Source organism: Triturus cristatus, chromosome 7 (genome assembly GCF_964204655.1).
Source record: "Triturus cristatus chromosome 7, aTriCri1.1, whole genome shotgun sequence".
Classification (NCBI taxonomy): Eukaryota; Metazoa; Chordata; class Amphibia; order Caudata; family Salamandridae; genus Triturus; species Triturus cristatus.
This window is the reverse complement of record NC_140590.1, coordinates 1175956694-1175980169: the sequence shown is the minus strand read 5'-3', so window position 1 is coordinate 1175980169 and position 23476 is coordinate 1175956694. Positions and strand designations below refer to the sequence as shown.

At 42.3% G+C, this 23476-nt stretch overlaps 1 protein-coding gene across 1 annotated transcript in view; it reads right to left on the bottom strand.

Moving 5' to 3' along the window:
• Positions 1-5171: 5171 nt before the first annotated feature.
• LOC146811372 (integrin alpha-M-like) overlaps positions 5172-23476 on the bottom strand; it is a 278712-nt gene continuing 260407 nt past the window's right edge. The window contains exons 22-30 of the mRNA XM_085618488.1: positions 23224-23303; positions 21191-21274; positions 19653-19725; positions 19440-19547; positions 12952-13026; positions 12125-12241; positions 10456-10554; positions 10070-10180; positions 5172-5936 (exon numbers count right to left, since the gene is read on the bottom strand). Coding sequence (XP_085474614.1) covers positions 5571-5936; positions 10070-10180; positions 10456-10554; positions 12125-12241; positions 12952-13026; positions 19440-19547; positions 19653-19725; positions 21191-21274; positions 23224-23303 — 1113 coding nt within the window. The 3' untranslated portion in view covers positions 5172-5570. The remainder of the gene's footprint in view (positions 5937-10069; positions 10181-10455; positions 10555-12124; positions 12242-12951; positions 13027-19439; positions 19548-19652; positions 19726-21190; positions 21275-23223; positions 23304-23476) is intronic.

The following is a 23476-nucleotide window of genomic DNA, read 5'->3' as shown; positions in this document are numbered from 1 at the left end:
CCTCCCTAGAGATCATGGACAGCGCTTGTGCAACTGAGTCCCAGATCCTATGGGTGTATCGACCCAAGAGTCATGCATTGTTCACGGTCCGCAGTGATAGCCTGGTTGAAGAGAACATCATCTTACCAAAGGTGCCAGCTTCTTGGATTCTCTATCTGGTGGAGTGTTAGGGAAAGCACCAGAGTTGACTCTGGAAGTGGAGGCTCGGACCACCTAGCTCTCTGGGGTGGGGTGCTGGGTGAGAAAAATGGGGTACCCAGGAGTGGGGCGATAGCAGCGGGAGATTGTCTGGTGCACAGGAGCCCCTTTGCAGGAATTGGACCAGGCCCCGAGAAGGGCATTGGTAAGGACTTCATTAAGTGAGAGTAAGGGTTTGGAAGGGACAACTCCCAGTTGAAGCACCTCTATCAAGACATTTGTCTTGACTGCCACTGAGAGCAACTGTTGGGGAAGACCTTAGCCACACTTCGCACCACCATTGAAATGAGGCACCTTCCTCTGTAGCCACGGTTGAGGGAGAGGCCAAACCAGTGTCCGTGAGGTGTCTAACCAAGTGGCATCCACCAATTTATCATACCAGTTGCCGTCTGTGTTATCTAGGGAATGCTGGTATCCATAAGGGTCATCAGAGCCCTCCCATTCATCTCCCTCTCCAGTCCTGTTAAATGAAAAAGGCACTGGCTCTAACAGTGGACGCATGGTCACGGTCAGAGCCAGAGCTGACGCCTGACAATATCCATCCAGCTTCATGTTGCTTAAAGACTTTGATAGAAAAGCAGACATTTGAGGTGAGCAGATCTAGAGTGTCACTGGTGTTGAGAGTGCTCTATACAGGAGCTGCCTTCCCGCCAAACTTGAGAACTACCCAGAGTTCTCTGTATATATATATATATATTCACCTCTTCCATCAGTAAGTGTGAAGCTGTTTTTTTAGATGTTAAAGTATTTGTACATCAGAATCATTTGGCCACTAAACTTTATCGAAAAAGCACTGCTGGAAATAACACTCTTCATGCCAGCAGTGCGCATCCTAAACATGTTATCGATAATATTCCGTTTGGAGAATTGTTGAGGCTCAAACGGATTTGTAGTGAAGCTGATGATCTTAAAATTTGTACAACTGAAGCTCTGGAAAGATTTAGGCAAAGAGGCTATAGGGAGTCCATTTTGAGGGATGCAGTTCTTAAAATGGAAGCTAGAACCCGTGAGTCATTATTATTAACAACATCTAACTCTTCTGTTGATAATGACTCTACAAACAGTAGCCAGACCCCCAGGCTCATCATAGCCTATAGTAAACAGGCGAGACAAATCAGGTCCATTGTTCAAGAACGATGGCCGATATTAAAAACTGATTTGGTCTTAAAACCCAGATTACCGGATGGGCCTATAATTACATACAGGAGGGGACCCTCTTTAAGGACCCAAGTTTGCCATGAGTTTCCCGAGCTCAGAAAACAAGAAGAGTGGTTGAAATCCCGGCCGGGATTTAAGCGCTGCTCTACATGTAGAGTGTGCAAATTTGGCAAAAACACCAACCAATATTGCACACCTTTCAGCCCAGACCCATCTAACATACGTGGATCTTTTACATGCAAAACCGAATTCGCTGTCTACGTACTAACCTGTACCTGTGATCTTAGATATGTCGGGAGCACCCGGCAACCAGTACACGTTAGGATTCTTCAACATTTACGCGCCATTGTAAACAATGATGCAGCGTATCCGGTGGCGAGGCATTTTAAGGCTTGTCATAATAACAATCTACAATGCCTTAATTATTTTGAAATTGCCTCAGTTCCTAAAATCAAGAGAGGGGGTGACCGTGACAAAATGCTTAGAAGATTAGAATCTGAATACATTTTAAAACTAGACAGCAGATTCCCCAATGGGCTTAATGCAACTGAGGATCTACATGTATTTCTTTAACTCTATATTTTGTATTGTATTAAGGATAAATTTCTATGGAGTGTATTGCCCTGCCTGCTTCCGCGTATATAGATTATGAATTTCCAGTTTTGATCCCATTTTCTTTTTACACTCACAATTCTATTTTTCCTAATGTGTTTAACTACATGATTTAGGAATAGATAAATGTATTTTTTCACTTCATTCATTAGACATAGACTCTTAGACATGTCTGTTTGGACCATACAATTAATAATAGTGAATTCACTTGCAATGCTTTATAACATCTTTTTATATTTCAACTCTCAGGTGCTTAATAATACAAATGGTCATCATTTTGATTATGCTAACTGCATTATATGCGCTTAGATATTTTTTGTATTTTTATCTCCATGGTTTGGTACTTATATCCAAAAAACATATTGAATCATTGACAATTTTTGCATTATTTGCACAATTCTTTGTTTTTACATTATTGCGTAATTTGCACATTATTTGTATATATATTGAATTTTAATCGAAAATATTTGCACTTTATTGCGTAATTTGCACGGTCAATCAAGTTTGGATATCATTGAATCAATGAATATGGAGTTTTATGTATTTCATACTAAATAATGATCCTGAGTTTGTTTGGATTTTAACCTGTTATTCAATTGCACAGCATATTCAATGTGGTCCAAAATGTATTGTTTGGAAAACAGACTTTCGAGGTTGGAGTAGTGTGTCTTCACTTTCTAAATGTCACATGGTGCAAAAAAACGGTGAAAAAAATGTAGCCAATTGAAAGTCTTGTTGTATAAAATGGGCTCATTTTATTGAACTGATTGTCTGTGAGCAAGGGCGGATGCCCGAAACGCGTCAGATATTTGTGAAAACTCGGCTTTAAAATAAACTAACAACTATTGTGCCTGACTTTGGATCTGCGTGGTTTCTGCTTTCCGTGGACACGGATTTTTTGGAGACTGCAAACATGGGATATATATATATATATATATATATATATATATATATATACACACACAGATATATATATATATATATATATTATCTACTGGCGGTCGCCAGTAGATAGTTATAGTTAGGACCCTGTTTCCATAGGAAAACCGCAACATTCTATTTTGAATAACTTTGGCACCGGTCGACGAATCCTCGCGAAATTTTCAAAACTAATGGGGCGCTACGGTCCGCTCCTACCCTGAAAGTCTCGGGGGGATTCATCAAGCGGGGGCTGAGAAAAAAGGGGATCCCAAAACGCGTTTTCCCCATGCATTTTTCCATAGGACCTTTAGACACAGCTACAGCCCGAACGGCTGAACAGAGTTACTTGAAATTTGGCAGAGAGGTAGTCTACAGGTCAAGGAAGTGCCTTTTGTAGGTCTGGTGTAAATCTGTTCAGTAGTTCCAGAGAAAAGAGCATTTAAATCAATATATATATCTGTGGCAGCTTACGGTGCGCTTACCGTGCGCTTACCGTGCGCTTACCGTACGCGTACGGTGACGTGCGCAAGCGCGATTCTGATTGGCTGTTAGATCTTAGTAAACATTCGAATCGGAATAAACCAGGAAGTGTCGGCCGCCATTTTCTCTCTCGCACTCTGAGGGGGGGAGGAAAAACAAAGCTGGATAACATGAAAAGTGGCAGGCTAGACAGCTCCTAACCACATAGCCATGGTTAGGGTGTCCCAAAAGAACCCCCAAGGCCAAAAATAAATTATTATTATTTTTTTTTAAAACGCCGATTAAGCTTACCGTACGCGTACGGTAAAAAAAAAATAAAAAAAAAAACAATATCCACAAATGCCCCACCCCGTGTGCAAAAGGTGCCCGAAGGGCACCGTTTGTGCATGATATATATATCCGTGGAACAAATAATAGATAACCTTTCACAACGAAGCGCATAATATGTCCGTGTGCGGACGGTGCGCGAAGCGCATCGTGCGTACATGGCCCATCCAGCGTAACGTGGGCACGCGGTGCGCGTAGCGCACCGCGTGCCCACCGTGCGTGCACGGCACTAACTGCGTAAAGTGGGCGCGCGGTGCGCGAAGCGCACCGCGTGCTCACTGTGCGCGCACGGTGCGCAAAGCGCACCGTGTGCGCACTGAACGAACTGCGTGAAGTGGGCGGCACGCCACGAACGGCGTAAAGTAACTTAGCATTTAAAAAACCGTACAAATTCACTGAAAAAACCATAGGTTTCACACACGTTATAGTTAGGAATTAGCATTTAAAAAACCTTGCAAATTCAATGAAAAAACCATAGGTTTCACACATGTTACAGTTAGCTGGACATTTCACTCGTAAAAAACCATTGAAATTCCCCCGTTATAGTTAGTGCAGGCAACTATAACTCACGCGACCGCAATCCTCTGCTGATGACATATGTGTCTTTATGAAAAAAAAATATTTGTAATATATGTATAGCTAAAATTTAATGGAAGAAGACATGGGCAAATAAGTGTCTAAATACAGTATTAGCATCAGCAGAGGATTGCGGTCGCGTGAGTTATAGTTGCCTGCACTAACTATAACGGGGGAATTTCAATGTTTTTTTACGAGTGAAATGTCCAGCTAACTGTAACATGTGTGAAACCTATGGTTTTTTCATTGAATTTGCAAGGTTTTTTAAATGCTAATTCCTAACTATAACGTGTGTGAAACCTATGGTTTTTTCAGTGAATATATATATATACATATACACACACAGATATATATATATATCTATATATATATATATATTTCTCTCTACTGGATGTGTCTGAGGTCTCTTCAGTGAGTGTATTCCCCTTGCTTCAGGAATTGTAAAACAAGGGTGCCTGTATCTCTTTAGTGGCTCTATCTGTATGTCTGAGGCAATATGTTTTTGTCTCTGCAATGATTTTCTCTAAAACTTTACAGTGTGTGTGTCTCTGCAGTGTTTGCGTCACTATCGCTGCAGTGGTTGTAATGTATCTAAGCAATGCCATTGGAACCTGCACTGAAAATGTCTATTTCTTAGCAGTAATTGTATCCCCACAACGATTGTGTATGTACCTGAACAATAGCCGTGCCACCGAATTGGGCCCTACCAGCAAGAGTTGTCGAGCAATGTATTGAAATGGCATATTACTGGTACAGCATACCTGCCCTCTTGAATAACTGTTTTGAAGGAGTTAGGGTAAACCAGATGGCAGGAGAGTTTAGTAAACACTGACTGACCTTTACATGCTTTTCCTAGACTAATGCTCTTCTTTGAGTGATATTTAAAAAAATGAATACCCTTTTTCTACTTAAAGTATCTTTGTTACAAATAGATTTTATGCAAATTAATAAAGAAAATGCAAACATTAGAAACATTACCATTAAATATATATATATATGTTTTCCTTTTGCTGATTTTAAATGAATTGCCAGGACCTCTTTTAAGCACTGAGGCACTTAGTCCAGACATTTTGGCCCACGTGCTATTCATTCTCTCACCCCAACCCATCATTTCCCACAGCCAAGACATTGTGGCCTGCCTTAAACATGCTCTTCCCTTGTGTCCCTTCCTCCTCTGTGAGGGTGTTTCAGGCAGACGCAACTCCCTGTCGTTGCAGTTGCATTCCAAGTGTAGCAAGTGAAGGTTCCTTGTGAGTCCCCTGATCTCTTCCCTCCATTTAACTTTATTTTTCTCGCCCTCAGGTGTGGGCTGAAGGCCCAGAGGTTACATCTGTCGCTTGTTCACTGCTGTGCAGGTGAATGTCAGCTTCCTGGTGGGCAAGAGGCTCAGATGTCAACTCCTGCATCTGTGTGCCATCTGCCACAAGGTTATTGGCTTCATCATGACCAGAAGTATCCAATGCTTCCTCTGTGGCCGGCTGACCACTGTCCTCATGCCTGTCAGTTGTGTCAGGGAGAGGTGGCTCCGTTGTCATGTTGTGGGCCTGCCCGTCAGCCTTCCCCGGAGTTCCAATCTCTTCACTGGATGGAGGAACATTGTCAAGGTCTATTTGACCAGCACCGTCATTGGCCCTCAGCTTGGATGTCCGCTTGAAAAAGCCAACCTTGTAAGACAAAATAAATAGGATGTTATTGGTGTGTGTAGAGTCAGCAGGGACCTTCCATGTTTGTGTTGTAATATGGAATACACATCACTGTTCAGTAGTCTATATGACATCCTACTGAGAGCAGCTAGCAGTGGAACTTGTGGTATCACAATGTCACTGCTTCTAAGCACTCCTGTACCACTGTTCTAAGGCATCACTAGACCTAGCTCTAGCTAGGCCTAATTACACAACAATATGGTAATATCCATATGAGGTACTTCAGTGAACATTCCATGATAAAAGAGCAAGTCTGATACAAACAGCCTACTGTGTGTTTCCCATGAATCACAAGATTAGAGGATGGAGAGGCAACAATGAGGATTTTGTGCTGTAAGAAAAACAGGGCATTGATACTGAGAATTCTCAAGGAGATCCCATATTAACAAAAAAATTCTAGGGCTGAGTATGTTCAGTGATCATCGGGCCTGTGGAATACGAGCAAGGGCAACGCAACCCAACTTTGCACATGCCCAGGAGATAAACTGCCCCTCTTGAGGGTGTAGATTCAGCTACCCTCTCTGCAACTTTATTCCTGGACAGGGCATCCAAGCGATAGCTGAGCTCTGATGCATTTGTTGTAAAATTACAGGTTTGCCATATTTGCGAATTTCAAAAAACAAGACCTGGGGCCATATGTAGAAAGCAAAATTGCGATCGCAAACGCCGAAATTCGCCGAATTTTGGCGTTTGCGATCGCAATTTTGCTAAGTGGTATGTAGGAAGGCAAATCTGCGTGCAAAATAAGGAATCGCTAAATTTGCTATTCCTTATTTTGCTATTGCATTTAAGGAATCGCAAATTTTGCAATTCCTTAAATGCAATGTAAGAAGCACCAAAAAAGTGCAATTTGGCCTTAAGGAATCGCAAATTACCACCAACTACAGGTTGATGGTAATTTGCGATTTCTTTCAAAAATGCATATTTTTGCATTTTTCAAAGTGGCATGTGGTGCACACACATGTCCTTAGGGCATGTATGTGTGCCACATGTGCACCCATGCTCATTTCAGGGGTGCAACAGGGTGTCCTTTTGACACCCTGGCACACTTGAAATTGCATTCTCAATTTGCGATTCTCTAATTGAGAATCACAAATTGAGATTGTCTTCCCATTCATTCCTATGGGCCTCTTGGCACATAGGAATGAATGGAGAGGTATTCCTTAATTGCGAATTGCAACTTGCAATTCGCAATTAAGGAATATGTAGGATTCGCAAAATTATTTGCTAATCCTACCTACATTCCGTTTTGCAATTCTCTAATTGCGATTCCCTAAAAATTGCAATTAGAGAATCGCAAAACACGTTCTACCTACATATGGCCCCTGGTCATAAAAACACATAGCTATTTCGAACCATTTATACTAAATGAGTATCATGTCTTACTCCTTAGTGAGGCAATGCTTGCTTATCTAGTCATGCTCACCAATATGTGTTAGTTGTATTAAAAGTTCATCAACCGCCCAAAACGGTTTGCCATATTTGCAAACCAAGGGAAAATCTGCTACACCAATCATCAGTTAAAAAAATATAGCAGAAACATGAAAATTTGGAATGCAATGCAGCTTTTGGCACTTTAGAATATGCAATGTTTTGCCTCTCACCTGTGGCTGCGGTAGTAAAGTTTTGATGGGTCGAGAATTTGAACAGCTAGTGTTCTTTTTCCCAATTTACAATGGGGCATATTTATAATAACTGACGCATCCCTGCATATCAGCAGGGATGCGCCAGTTATTTTGCGCCCCAGCTCCGCCATCATGGATGCGCCGCATTTATAATGCGGCGCACCATGGGGCAAAAACGGCACAGATGCGTCACGCATCTGTGCCGTAAAAGTGGCGCATTGCTGGAGTTGCGTCGCAAGCGCGACGCAGCTCCAGCAATGCTCTGGGGGGCCCTATCTGCACAATGCTGCGTCAATCCTTACGCCTGCTTCAAGCAGGCGCAGGGTTTTGACGCAGCATGGGCTCAAAAGTGACTGAGTGAAATCTTGTAGATTACACTCAGCCACTTTTAGGAGGCGTTCCTGTGCCGGAACGCCCCCACCTGCCCTGAAACGCCTACATGTGGTGCAGGGCTTTACAACGTGACGCATCTCCCAGATGCGTCACGTTGTAAATACCCCGCACCATGGCGCAGGATTTGCGCCGCTGCTGCGTCACAAAAGTGACGCAACGGCGGCGTACATGAGGCGCAAATCAAACATAAATCTGCCCCTTTGTGTTTTGTCTACATTGGAAAAACTCAGTGTATGCAAATATACTTTAACTATGTTGGAAAGAATTAATTCATTTTTTGTCATGGAAATGTATGTTTCGCTGTTGATAGCATTCCACTTAAATACATCAAAGTGATCTGAAAGCAGGTATAATTGTTTGCGGAATTTTAGAATGCAGAACCTGAAAAGGTAATAAGCATTTTGCATCTCTTGCTTACATCTATTGTCTCTAATGTTAAATGAAGTGCTTGTTTGTTAGACACTTAAAATACGCAATGTACAAAAGTACTCTGCAGGGTTATTTCTTATTGGCTATGGGTACTTGCGAAGGATGCGGAGTAAGCATAGGCTAAAGGAGACACTAAAAAAAGTGATGGTTAAGAGAAACACCTTGGGGCAGATTTACAAGCCCCTTGCGCCACTTTTGCGTCACTTTTCCCATGTTAAGAATGACGCAAAAGTGGCGCAAGGGCCTTGTAAATAAGCCCCCTTATTTCCTAGAAAAAGGTCTGTGGTCTGCTGAGTGCAATTCCCCTTGTTATACACAAACTATTTTACTCTTCGAGGTAGTGGGTGCAGTATTTACAAAATGAAGTTCGAGTCCTTCCACACAATAAAAATGCAAAATAAATTAACTCTTGTAAAATACTATTTCTGCTAGATTCTACATTTTGAATCAATACATTTGTGTGTTAAAATGTTAGAAAAGATAGTTTACAATGCACGGTGATGTGATGCTTAATTTATATTAAATTTCTTGGTGTGTCATGCAAGTTCCCTTTTCCATATAACATTATTGAGTCGGCCTTTACACACAACTTATCCTATGTTGCTGACTAATTATAGTAACTCTAGACTTGGTCAGGATTGGACTCTCAGTGGAACATTACAGACAAGAGTCGTGTTTTTCATATATCATAAAGCCTTCATGGCCAATACCCTAATATATTCCGTCAACAGTTGGTTGGCTTTGGGGAGCCAGTGGGCCAAGCCTCATGTATGTAGGCTGCCTGGCCAGCTCCCTGGCATAGATACTGTGTGGTAAATCTTATGCGACCAGAGTTTCACGGCGAGGGATCATATACGGAGCAGAAGTTACAGTTAAGGCCAGATAATCGTCGGCCCAGAGAAGGGTGCAATATATTCAGATACCACAGGGATTGGAATTCATCAGGTGTGATAAATAACACCCTATTACATAATTGCCCTCAAACTGGCACATATCTCGTGGATTTGGGGGCTTACTGATCAATTTACCCATATCCAGTTATTTACCAGGCAGTTTTCCCCTGGTACATTTTGGTAGGTTTGACCAGCTGAACTTTACCTGTAGAAAAATGCAGGGGGCGTGGGGCATATTGCACAACTGTTTTCTGTACGGTATCCAGATTTACTGCACATTTTGCAATTAATCTTTCTAGGCGTAATAGCGTGAATTTCTCGGGCTCTCTGTTTTTTCCCATAGCCCCCCCCCAACCTTTTTTCACTTGATTAAAGTTCCATTCTAGGCATGGACCCTTCTGTACACAGGAAAACCCATTCAGAAAGATACCCTGGCTTTGGTTACTACTCCTGAGCCCACTGCTCTGAGAGGCAACTTAACAGCACCTTCATGACAAGGCAACCTATTATATCACTAGCTCCCACTTCCTCAGAGCTCCTGGAAAAGAAGTGTGCATTGTAAGGCGCGCAGGAAGTCTGGAAAGAGGAGTCCACAGTAATAAGCAAGAAGAGAGATTGACAGAGAGAAAAAGAGAGCTTGTGAGGGAGCGAGGTGTTGAGAGATGGAGAGCAACAGAAGGAGAGAGAGGTAGAGAGAAAATGAGGGTAAGAAAGAGTGATCATGGACAGGACGGAGGTTGATGAGTGGTTGTACCCGGTACAGGATCGCCACCAGCAGCGCCAACAGGACCAGTCCAGCGATGGAGCTGCCTAGCACAATGGGCAGGAGGTTGACCGTAGAGATCACTTCCACCTCAGTGGTGACCTGTGCAGGACAGAAAGAGGAAGACAGGGATGTTACTGATCAGGAGCAGAATCCTCACTCGTTCAGCAAGAGTTGAGATATGGGTCTGTTTCTCTCCATTTGGAAAGATCAGTGGCAGGCACTAATGTGTGACTGATATGCAGAGATTTTGGGAATGATCTATGCAGTTTCCCTTTGCTTTGCTTTTTTTCCCATTTCTTGTGATTTGCCTAGTGCACCAGTGACTTTAAATTACACAAATTCTTCCTGTATCTCGGCTTCGATAGATAGGTTACCTGTGCACGATGGAAGCTCTCCTCCGGGCTCTGATAGAACCTCGTCCTGTCGATGGTGATCGAAGCTTCACTCTTGACCCACCGCTTTTGGACACTCAGCTAGGGAGCATGCGAAGAATGTTAGCATAATCTTTCCCGCCAACATATTACTTCCACTGCTCTGTCACCATATTCTCCAACACAACTATAACAATCCCTCACCAACATCAACCCTGGCCTGGCATTCGCGACCACCACAACAATATAACGCCAACCAATGCCACCACATCGCTCTACCTAACACCATCCTATTCCCAACACATCACAGCAGCAACCCAGCCCCAAACAGCACCTCAACAAGCAAGCTCTGCAAATATCCGTTTTCGTTTTTTTTTAGTAGCCTACTCATAGTGAATGCCACAGAGGTAGACAAGATACAAGGATATATTCACACATGCATTCATAAATGCAGACAGATGAAGGCCTATACAGACATCTATGCACACACACCGAATTAGTTACAAGTGCCCAAGCACACAAACAACAGATATACAGGCATTTACACACACTGAAAATCTATGTACAAATACCTATACATACGGACAACAGACGAGGGCAATTTTACTGGAACCCAAATATAAAAAGGTAGAAACAAATCTTTAGGTCAGGCAATGCAACGTTATGTTGCCTAAAAGGCAGAATATGCTTTGAGAGTGGCACAGTGGTCACTTGGCAGCTACGCCCATGGAGAAATACAGACCTAAATGAGTGCATGGAAAATAAAAAAGCTTCAATTGGTCTTTATAAAGTTGCTCCTCTTCCATGTTTTTGTGTTGGTATTTTCAATAGACTGAATATGTGCCGCTGTTAACATGCTGCTACAGCTTGTGTTGAAATAGCAGTTACGAAATACAGTTAAAACCTTCTCTCCTTTTTTGGTTTTCTACATGCTGAGCAAAAAGTGTGTCTAAGAACTGCAAAAATATTGTTTAATGAAAGATAATAGATTTAGGGGCATATTATCAAGAAACGGCGTTAAAATTATCGCCCCTTTAGTGGCAGAAAACTGCAGCTAAAGCGGCGATAATGGGCTTGATAATATGCCGCAGAGAATTCCCATAGAAGCCCATGTTCTGGTGTCAACATGGGCTTCTATTGGAATTCTCTGCGGCATATTATCAAGCCCATTATTGCTGCTTTAGCAGCAGTTTTCTGCCGCTAAAGCGGCGATAATTTTAACGCTGTGCTTGATAAAATGCCCCTTAATTTGCTAGCAATGGATTGAAATGCTTAGGCCAGATAAAATTGCTCTGGGTTTCATCACTCACCCAGCCCCATTTAGAGCTGTGTGGCAGAGAGAAAATTGATGAAAATCAGGAACCAGACAGATACAAAATGTGCAATGTTCTCACAAGAATACAAACAACTAATCCAATATTTCTCTTTCTCCCCTCTTTTTCTTCGTATACTCCTTTTCTTTCCCTCATGTTCTCCATACCCCTTTTTCTAGCTCCTACTTCACTGCTCTAGATTGTCTTTGCTCACGTTCAGATTTCCCCCTTGGTCTGTTGTGAGCCAAAAGGGCGTACCCAATCTGATTAAAATGAGATTCTGGGACGAAATGGAGAAACCTATCTCGTAATCTCCACAATTCCCTATATACCAGTGCGCATCAAGGGACTCGGGGTACCTGAGCATCGTTGGATGGGAAAAAGGGACCCTCGAAGTGAAAGCTGACCACTCCAGCCCTGGACAGTGAGGCGATGTGGCACTGGATCATCCTTGCTCGGAGAACATTGCTTCTAGCCTTAGACAGAAAGAGAAAGGAAGAGAGAGAGATGTCAAGCTCAACAAATGATATTGTCTTGTTACACAACCATTTTCCCTCTACAGACACAAAATTACACCAGCGTTTCACCCAGTGCTTAATTTAAGCTGGTGGTCTCCAGTACTCAGCACCAGCACTTAATTGGTTTTACGTGCTCGGCACCGTCACTTAATTGCCAACACCGCACTTAGGACAGTCTGCCACATGGTGGCGCTGCTCATCGCATTTAGAGATGAGCAGAACAATGGTTGTTTGAGAATACGATATACATTAAAATTGCTAATACCTGTCTCCCCAGCCATTCCTTTAGCTTTGGGGACCTGGAATAATCTGCACTGTTGCCCTTGCAGGCAAGAGAGATGGTTAGTAGTTGTTCTGGCAGCGATGACAAGGGCGATGGGTGATGCAAGCTGCAGTGGCCTCCTGGTCAGAGCCCTGGCACTTATTATTTTACAAAGTAAGCACTGTAGCCACCTACAAGTTGCAGTAAATGCCTCTCATTCGATCCCCACCTTCTCCGGCAGTAGGATTCCGCCAGTACTGAGTATGACTGCATACATGTTCCACAGCCCACTGGCTCCGACACCAGAATGATATCCTCTGCTACACCAAAGCCCTTCACCCCCAACCTCCCCAGAGTTATCACCACATGCGCAAGTAGTCACAGCCATGTTGTAATTATCTCTTACCTTTACACCATCCCTCGCTGGCTTAGGTTTAAAGGGAGCATCACTGCCAAGGTTAACGCAGGTTGTGTTCTGTCCCTGTTTAAAGAAGAATCACTGGTTCAGAGACTGAGCACTGTATGGGTGAAATACAAGATGAATTCTTTCCCCAACCCCAACAGCAGGACAACTACATAGGGGGTGCTGCAGTGGTGCCCTGCAGTTGTGCCTAGAGCCTTGTACGACGGAACCCTGAATGCATTTACCCTGCTATGCCTGTACAATGCAGTCACTACTCCAACGTTACCACATGTTATTTTACCATGCAAGTCGTTACAGCGACTTGCTTTAGGGGCGCTGGACTTTGGAATAGTATAATAACTATTCCAATCTATGCAACAGTAGAGGTTTTAGACTTAAAAATCCATCCAACATTGAGATTGGCTTTTGAGATAAGCGTTGCTGATAGCACGCTATCTCAGCGATAAAATTCCACGTTACCCGGCGATAATTATCCTAGTGCTAAGTGCGCTTAGCGATAATTATCGCCGTTCCTTGATGATATGCCCCTTGCATGGAAAAGTAACGCATGGTAATGTCACCATATTTACTTCGTCATAAAGGCTGGCCGTTGGTCTGACTGCGGGGTAAAGCATGCTTCCCTGCCTAGAGATGTGTAGGAGAGTGAGGCCAGCAGCTTAATAGCTTTGGCCACCCTTCTGCTACATATCTAGTTACTGTGATGCTCACAAACATGCCTTGAACAGACTCTTTCTGTCATCCATCTGCATCTGGTTCTGGGGTGACAGTCAGTAGTGGCTGGCATTGCTCGTGGGTGGGCGTGAGGGGCCACGGGTGGGGGGATTCACGGGGGTGTCGCGGGTGGGAGGGGTGATCGGGGGAAAAAAATACAATTAAATTAACCTTACCTTTCTGCCGCACCGGGTCGTGCGTTTTCTCAGCTCCTGCTTTCCTGCCTCTGATAGGAAGAAGGCAGCCAGGCTCCCTTTCCTAAGCCAATCACAATGCTGCAAGCCGCGTTGTGACTGATCGGGACGCTGCCCAGCTAAGGGCTAATGGGGTGGCCATGTCCTCCATGCAGGCTGCCATGCAGCCTGCGTAGAGAAGAGCAGAATATGCATGACTGGTTTGGGCGGCCCGAGAGGGCCTACCAAACAGTCTTTGTGCACTCAGAAGTGGGCAAAAAACTCTTCCCCTGCCCTGCTCAAAGAGCAGAGCAGCCCCGCCCAGGCAAAAAGGAAACATAAAATGTTAAAAGGAAACATAAACTGTTAATAACTTTTAGCTATTACCATTTTATGTTTTGACTTTCTCGCACTACGAGAAAGCAGTGGGGCGAAGCTCCTCCACCCTAGTGGAGGAGCCGCACCTGGTGACAGTGACACACTGACTCCCAATCTCAGCGTGTTCAAAGGTTTGGGCTGAATTCCACAAATGTCACCATTTTTGCACCGGGTAGCAATACTTGAAATATAAATGCAGAAGTCCTGGTACTCACTGTAGCAAAGTAACATTTTCTTACTGAGCATCACTATGCCCTGTGCTTTCAGTTGCAGGACAATCCTGTTCCCACCAACATGCCACAAGGGCTCAGTGCAGTAGGAGTGGAAAATGTGATCGTACTACCATTGTAAATGTGCAAACAGTACATCTTCCAAAGGTGTGTCTCGGTTCCCTAAGCCATGCTTGCCCAGCTCCAGAGAGGGACAAGTTTAGAGGAGATAGGTTTCCTCTACTGATAGGAAACGGCCTTTACAATGCGGCCTGACCCACGCATGCTGTTTCCACATAAGTGGAACAATGCTTGCCTTAGCCACTCATATGCCTTTGCCATGCATATACCTTAACCACGCATATGCATGGTAAAGGAAGTTAGCGGTCTAGCATTGCAGCAAGTCGATGGGGGTTGTTGGAGACTTCCTGAAGTCGGCAGATGGAATGGCGGCTTGGTAAGTTCTTTCTTTACTTTTTATTTAGGTTTCAGGGCGGGGAAACGGGCCGTTTTTAGGGCAGGGGCTGGGATTTAGAGCTCAGGGCGGGGGAAGGGGCAGAATTTAGGGCCGGGAGGTTGGTGCAGTTATTAGGGCAGGGGCAGGGTTTTAAGGCTCGGGAGTGGGGAAGGGCCAGTTTTCAAGGCCGGGGGCAGTTTAGGACTCAGAGCCGGGGACTGGGGTCTGGGTTGTTTTGTGGGCTGGGGCTGAGTTTTAGGACTCAGGGTGGGGGTTGGGGTAGTGTTTACGGCTGGGGCAGGTACATTTCAGCGTTGGGGCCAGGCTTTAGGGCTCAGGGAGGGGGGGCTGGGGTATAATGTTTACTACGCATATACCTTTACCAATCATGCCTTAACAATGAACTTCGGCATGTTTAGTAAAGGCATGCGCGGTAAGGAATGCGTGGTTAGGATGCATTTGTTGTTGCGACCACGTTGTTGAGGCACGCATGGTTTAGCCATGCATGCTTCTGTCATACAACCAACTGATAGTCAAAGAGCCCTGCTTCAGATATCAATTAACAGCTCTCACACAGGCTGGGTGCCTGCCTGCTTTGATTGGCGATAGCTAGATATACCTATTGAGACCATCTGATTTAGGCTAGGGTGCAGCACTGTGAGTGGGTTTCAAAACCAAGTATGTTGCCAGCCAGTACAGCAGACACCATGACTTCCCTCATTATATACTATTTGCATATGACTACTTATGCATCTGTAGGTTGACATATATCAATGAAAGTGAAAACTTCATGCCTGTGATTACAATGAAAATAACAATACAATTTTCATTCAAATAACTATCAAAAGCTCTGTCATAACGTTTACGAATAGACTAAATCACAAACATCGATATGTAAATCATGCAGAGTTGTAATACCTTTCTTCTCCTTTTATTAACCAGGTAGAACTATAATCATGTGTGAAACCATGTACTTATATGTATTCATACTGTAATCTCATTTGATCTTTTGTTTCAGAGTGGCATACTGTAAATGTAATCCATTGTTGACAAACGTTCAGAACTTCTATAATTTGTGGTCCAGAAAGCTCATACTGTTCGATATGAATGTTACAATTAACCCACAATGACTGCCTTGCTAATGAACGGTCTACTCAACCTACGACTTCAGAATCCAGCCATACTTAATTTCAGACATACGCCTGCAACTTTAAAAAATAAATAAAAACAGGTGACCTTTCTTTAAAAAAAATATGATTGGCCAATATGTGAAGGAATATATTCAAAAGAGCTCTTAAAAATATGACAGTTAAAATAGCTTTTAATGTAGCCTGTTCTGTATTAACTTTCAAATGCTGCTTTCTCCTGCACATTTGGTGCAAAACCTCTAGCTGGAAGGAGTAAAATAAATAGTTGCTATCTCTTGAGCTGAGAATTACAAATCAGCATGAAAGTATCATCTTCTCTGGTGGAATACCATTTGTCTCATCTCATTTTTCCTCCTCTGCAGAGGTAGACTAACGGCAACTTCAGATTTCCATTGATGTAATTATGTTTGTATTAATCATCACCTTCATAGATCATCTCAGACAGCATAGCAGTTCCTGCATCTGTACATTCGTGGGAAGTTAAGAGTTAATAGCAGATCAACTGAGCTGGAAGGTTGTTAACTGATTTAAGCAGTGATATTGACCAGGAATCAGAGAACAGGGGCATCATCAGACCCTTCAGCTTGTTCAGCTCCAGCAGTCATATGCCACCCACACGTAGGTGATCATATCTAGTGCCGAAAATGTGGTGGAGACAGGTATCAATTCCATAGAATGCATGTGCCACACTGCCTGCTGGGGAGGGAGAACTGCCTGATACTGAACGAGGACAAGAAAGAGTCCATTATATTGTAAATTAATCTTACAAGGCAACATTTCAGGGATCACCAAAGGATGCCAGGTCCAGCCTACAAATATAGAAAAACATCTTTAATAGATTTATTTTATATTTTCTTTATACACAGGAGATGCCAGCTTTCTAATGATAATGTTTTGATGATCTGATTTGGGGTTTTTCCGCAGTTGAACTTATAAAGGGTAAAGCACCGTAGTATATATCGCCAGGACTACAGCTAGTGCAATGTGCATATACCACAGCCGCCTTTTTGTGAAAATCTATCGAAATAACCCTTTTTGGCAGGAAAAACGTACTTTTAAGTATTACAGAAGCCACCCATAAATTGGTCTTGTATCCCACAAGGGAGGGTGCCTAGGACCATATGTATCAAAGAGTTTTACCCATTCTATGTCTGTGGGAAAATGTGTTCATACATTTGGCCCTAGTATTTAAAACCATACATGTAAGAATTTATTGTTGGCATGTACCTACAGTGATTAGCCTCAAAAAGCTATGTTCACTGTGAAGGGCTGTAGCTGTCCTATGTGAAAAAACAGAGTTCATATTAAAATTATAACCCTACTAATTTCAGATTGGGACAAGTGTCTGGATTAATTCAAACACTATTTTTTAATGTTTATTAAAAGTCCAATTGAATGATGAAGTCAGATTTTTTAATAAATATTTCGGAAAGGTGTTTTTTTCAAGTTAGAACTTATGCCTGAGCCTCCAGTAGGCTGATTAGCATTAGTCTGTCGGCAGATGACCCAGTCAGTGCTTCCTCTTAATGAGGAGTAAAAACTGCTCCCAGAGAAGGAACAATGGCTTAGGCCTTCTCACAAGAAGGCCTTGTTGTGAGGTAGGCCACAGAAATCAGCTTGATTAGTATTTCTGGGGAGGGTCAGAATGAGATCAGGGTGAGAACTGCCAATTCACAGTTACATGTGAAGGGGCATCTGGGAAAAGAAGGCTTTTGTTCTGTAGGCCCTCTGTAGCCATATTGGCACCAGCGCAGCGAGAGGGGTAGCTGGTCCCAGAAGCAGCTTGGAATAGCTGAGCCGAAAGGGTCTGCTCATTTCCATAAACACGCTCCGTTTAGGGCAGAAAGATTCTGCCATATTAAATTTGCCCCAGAATAGAGCGTACTCCAGAAACTCTGCAAATGAAAAGTAGGGGCTTGGGAAAGTTTTGGACTTTTAAGACCTCAGGACTGTCAACGGGACCTTGCAGCAAACATGTTTGATTTCGAAGTGACTTCATCAAATACAACTTCAGGCTTACCCTGATGAAGGATTCTGAACTTCATATAAAAGGCTAAGACCAAAGGTAAGAATTTGGACCAGGCGAAGGCACGAATAGTATTTGCCTGAAACAAGGACTTCGCTAGCTGCAAGATCTGAATTTCTTCCACTCTGAGCTGTTCCTGCCAAAACCAAAGGCTTCAGCGCGACCTCGTCCAGTGGCTATCTGGTTTCAAGAGGACTTTGGCAGATACAGCATGCAACTTTGCCCTGCTGGAGAACTTCAACTTTTATTTCAGAGACTAGAGGCCTGATTTGGAGTCTGGCACGTGGGTTACTCCATCACAAACGTGACTTATATCCTGTCCGCTGTATTACAAGTGCATTATATCAAAGGACGGAGTAAGCCGTTTGCTAATCTCTAAATCAGGCCCTAAGAAAGAAGGTAAAACCTTTGACTAGGACAAACTGACTTGGTGTATCTGATCAGGGCTTCTTAGTGGTTGGTCTGAAATGGCACCTAGGTCACGGTCAACCACGAAACCGTGACTTGATTGTCATGTTACTTTTTCTTGGAACTTTTTCCTTAATTATTCCATATCTTCAGTTCATATTGGATTTTTATTATTTTGTGTCATTTTACTCACTAAAGTTCTAAATTAGTTGTGCGATTTTTATTGTGCTGTGTTTTGACTTTTTAACTGTATTGTTACTGCTAAATACGCAGTTTCCTAAGTTAAGCTGTCTGCTCTGTGTCATAGCTCCTAGGGGGCTGGACCAAGGGTCAAATAATTGAGGTGTGTTATACAATACAAAGTTTGTTGACTTATTCAATGTGGTGGACTTCTATCAATGCCAATTAATAAACCTTTGTCCTACCCTGTTCCACTGTATTTAATTAGAATTGCTGAAGAGGTGCTATTCCAGAATGATGGTGTTAGTGAGACTGGGGTAATATTGGTGTAACTCCTGCTTTCAAATGTGCAAACTTCACTTGCAGAGTCCAACCTCCACCCTGGCTTCCTGTTCAAGAAAGGTGATAATATGAAGCCAGATATAGGCTCAAACCATAGTGGAAACAATACTGAAAAATGTCTCCTCTCAACTGTATCTCCAGTTTGGCGCAGTTCAGGTATTTACACAGTGTTTAATAGTGCTGGTCACCTTGTTTATAAGTGCTCTTAGTTTGGGTAGATAAGAAAGCACAAAAGAAAAAAAGTGATTTGTCCAGAATCAAATTATTGTATCCAAGTACAAACACTGGATCTAGAACTCAGGTCACTGGGTCCAGAACCTACAACTCAAACACTCAATGAAAATTCTTTCATATCTACATAGTGGTATCCTCCCTCTCTCTTGTACACTCACATACACACCATGCATGCGTGTTACCACCCCTGTCCTAGGAACTCACTTTCACAGTAAAGTTCTTGGAAATCTCCCACTGAAAGCCAAAATCGAAGACCAAGGGTAATTGAACAGAAATATTCACAGGAACGTCTTGGCGGCCAAGGTTCTGTACCTGTGGGATGACAAAAGAGCAACAGGTTGGAAGGGAAGGGAGAGAAGCTGAAACCATCTCCAGCAGGAAATGAGATAATCTCTGGGAAGCATGTGCCCACTTTACCTGGTATGAGTGAGATAGCAGTCTCTTCTCCGGTTCATTGGTCGAGAAGTTGAGGTAGGTGATGGACTCTAGTCTGGCAAAAAGAAAAGGAAAAAGGATAGATGTCTGAGAGGATCAGATAAGGACATAGTGAAATTGTCTGCAGGTGAGGACCCCTCCAGCTAGCCAACTGTCCTGCTTTTTGGAATATCAGAGAACTCTTTGCAGTTTAATGATTTTTCCTCCACAACTCCTTACGCAGAGGAAAGCATTTGTGTGAAGTGGGCTGATCTATTGCAATGCAAAAGGTCTCAAAGTGCATTACTTTTTAATGCAGACCTGATGTAAAATCCTTTTTGGCATTTAGAAACAAATGAAATTGTTATCTTCCTTTTTTTAAAGTGTAATGCAAACCAGTGTGAAGCGATGCTTTGCGTTACTCTGCGCCGAGGGAGTGCCCCATGAGGTGGTACATCGGTGTTCCCATGGAACCACCAATGGTTTTTGATGCGGACAGGGTTTCTTGAAAAAAAATAACGCCACTTGAAAACAGGTGTTAAAAGGAGAAATACTTTTATTTGTCCTTTCATTTCTGACTTTGCATGTGTGCTGCACTGTACAGCACACATACAAAGTGGGAAATATTTTATACCTTGTCTAGGCATAGTATTTTGTACTATAAGGGTACCCTTCCAGTAAAAAACCTATGCTACACTCATAGAAACACCCGTGCCCCAAGGTGCAAAGGTGTGTACATGGTGCACGGCTGCCTGTCTGTGCGCCGGTGATAGGGAAAGGGGAGGAAAGTGCCATATCTCTGTAGGTATGGCGCTCTCCTGCTCCCTCCCTGTCATAACGCAGCACCGCAACTTTGGGTGCTGCACTACGTTGTATGACAAGTGTGTAAATCTGGGCTAAGTGTGGCACATTTAAGGCTAAAACCTGACATGGAATGAACCTGCTCAGTCATTAAAGGCCGCTATGAAGCTCAAGGCCTTCCATAATGGCCCTGCTTTTCCCACAGGTGTACCTGGCTCTACCTAGTGTCAGGCAATGACTTTCTTGAATTCCATTGATTTTGACCCCATTCGTCTAATGGGTTGTTACCCCATTAATCACCTATTTGGCCTCCACATTCTGCCTCATCTCACAACTCAAGTGCCACGGATGTTTTTAATAATACTGCTGCTTGAGGAGGTTGAAGACTGGGCTGTAATGCACTCCTCATTCACACATACACACCAGCAGAAATCACACATCAATTCTTAAGTCTCCCTTTCTAGAAAGATAATGAGGTATCCAAGTCTGTGAATCTGAATTAAGCAGAGCCAAGAAGAATAAAAGCAGAGCCAAGATCTTAACTTCCAATTAACAGAATTAGGAGGTGTTCCTTGGGTACTAGGGTGGTGAGTTAATAGTGTGACACTACCCCTGAGCTTCCACGTATGTTAAAGAACCCATACATTTCTGGTTTCAATATGTAGCTTAGAGGTTTTCTCTTTACCTTTCTATGGGTGTCAGCAGCACAGGAGGGTCTATTGCTAGAGAAATGTACTCACCCGTTAACAATAATGTTGGTGGCCTGCAACACAGGAATGTCCTTTATTGCTGTATTGTCATCCAGTGTTCCATTCTCATTCTCGCTGAGAAGAGAGAAGACAATTTCAAGTCAGATGGCATATGCTCTATGTCATATTTTTCATAAAGGAAGGTAGGATAAGGTCAAGCTGAGTTTTATAATATCTAGATAAGTGTCTAAATTTGCCCAATTTTTAAGTGAGAGAATAAAGGCATTTTCCTATTTTAGCGTTGTTGATTTGTAATGAAAAGGAACAAAAATACATAACTAAAAACTGGCATTTTGATGTACGCCATTCATTGCTGCAACAATTTGGATTAAAACCCATTGGAATTTTTAGTCAGATGTTATCATTGTTTTTCGGTAATTTTAAAAGTCTTAGGATTGCTTGATAAAAATGTATGAATGTTACTTACGAGTTTTCAAAGTTGGGACTGTTAGTAAAGACCTTTAAAGTTTTTAAGAGTTGTAAGAAAGCTTGCTCTGCTAATGAAAAAAACATAAACTATCTTGGGTGGTTGATTAAAAAAAGGTTTATTAGAGCTTTAAGCATGTTTGTCAGATAAAAATAAAGAAATATTTAGAATCTTATTTAAAAATGGGCTTAATTGGTAAATCAAAATAAACTGTATTTTAGTTAAAAAATATTTTGTTCATTATAGTAAGATTAGTATGTTAAAAAATTGAAATGTTAGTTGAAAAAAAGAAAAGCTCTCTGGGATTTTAAAAGCATTGAGCATTCTAACAACCGGCCAGTCTTAGCAGTTAAGAAGTTACAGATATTTTTAAAAGGAATACAATAACATATATAATTAATTAAAACATAAAAGATGTTTTGGAGTTCTAAAACAATTGCTATTAGTATTTAGAAAGTTATATAACTCATTTGGAGGTTTAATAATGTTGACGGTTTTAGAATTTAAGTTACAAATTGCATTTCTAATCTTTTTGTCCACAGAACATTTCAAAAGTTATTTAGCAGTTTTATAAAATTGGGATCCTTTGTTAAAAGATAACTTAAGAATTTTGAGAAAAGATGGATTTATAAAAAAATTTAGAATAATTTGCGGGTTTAAAATAAAGGTTTGGCTTGTGATTTGAAAAAGTAAAACATCTTTATTTCATGCGAATAATGATTAGGTATTGCAAATATGATATATTTGTTGTTCAAAATTTAGCAAAAGTCTAGGGGACCATAGCATTTCCAATGACTAACGTATAGTGAAAATGTAAGTGGAATTATCACTATGTGGAGATAACTGGAGGATAAAACCTTGAGCTTTCTTTCAATAGAAAAAAATGCTTAGGGAATTCTGCATTTTCTCTGTTTTGCAGTTCATTTGAAAAGGAGAAACATCAGGGAGGTTCCTTCATTTAGGGAATTCAAAAATAGAATGTGCTGTAAGTTCACCCACTCGTTCAGCATTCATGGAAAAAACTATTTTGGGGGTCTCAGCCCTGGCCTCACAGTACAATCAGGCGTAATATGGCACAGCATGAACAACATTTGAGGTTATAACAAGTTTTGGACTTTGATTCTGCTATGTTAAATCATGCTGAACATTGTGGGGAAGAAGCAGTGTCGTAGTGGCAACAATGTCACCTCTTCCTGAATATTTAGAAAATATGTATTTTAGAAGATTGGCAAACCTGCAACATCGTAGGTTTCTAAGAGCCCTGTTAAAGAAGCCATTTTGTGGCCCATCATGTCAGCTAAGTCACAATTTCCAAGTAGAACAGCAAGGAAGCAGTTCGAAACACACTGTCTACACTGTGTCAAAACACAATATCACAGCTTGCTGAGAATTCTGGGAAAATCTTCATTACCCAACTCTCAGCACCCTCACTCTATCACTCATTTCACTGTCTGCTAATCCTAATAAAAATCTCACTCTTCTTCTACCTCCTCAAACTCCTTTCCCCCTTCCTGTGGCACAGCTGAATTGTGAAATAATGGGCCTTCACTGTGCTGTGGAACGGCCTCACTTTTCCAACCTTCACTCCCTGCTTTACCTGTAGGCCTGTACGGAGAAACGTGCCCACTCACTCCACTGGTCCTCCTCCAACACCTGGAAGGAGATGACGAACACGACCTGGAAGAGAAAGGGGAGGATGGGCAGCATAAGGTCACAGGGCCCATCCATTGAGAGGGAATTTATTTCCTCCAACCCACAGAATCATAACAACAGTTAATTTAGTGCTTGGAAAACACATGAGGCAGTTTAAAAATGGTATCTTCTGTGAGATGGACAGAAAGCAACTAAAT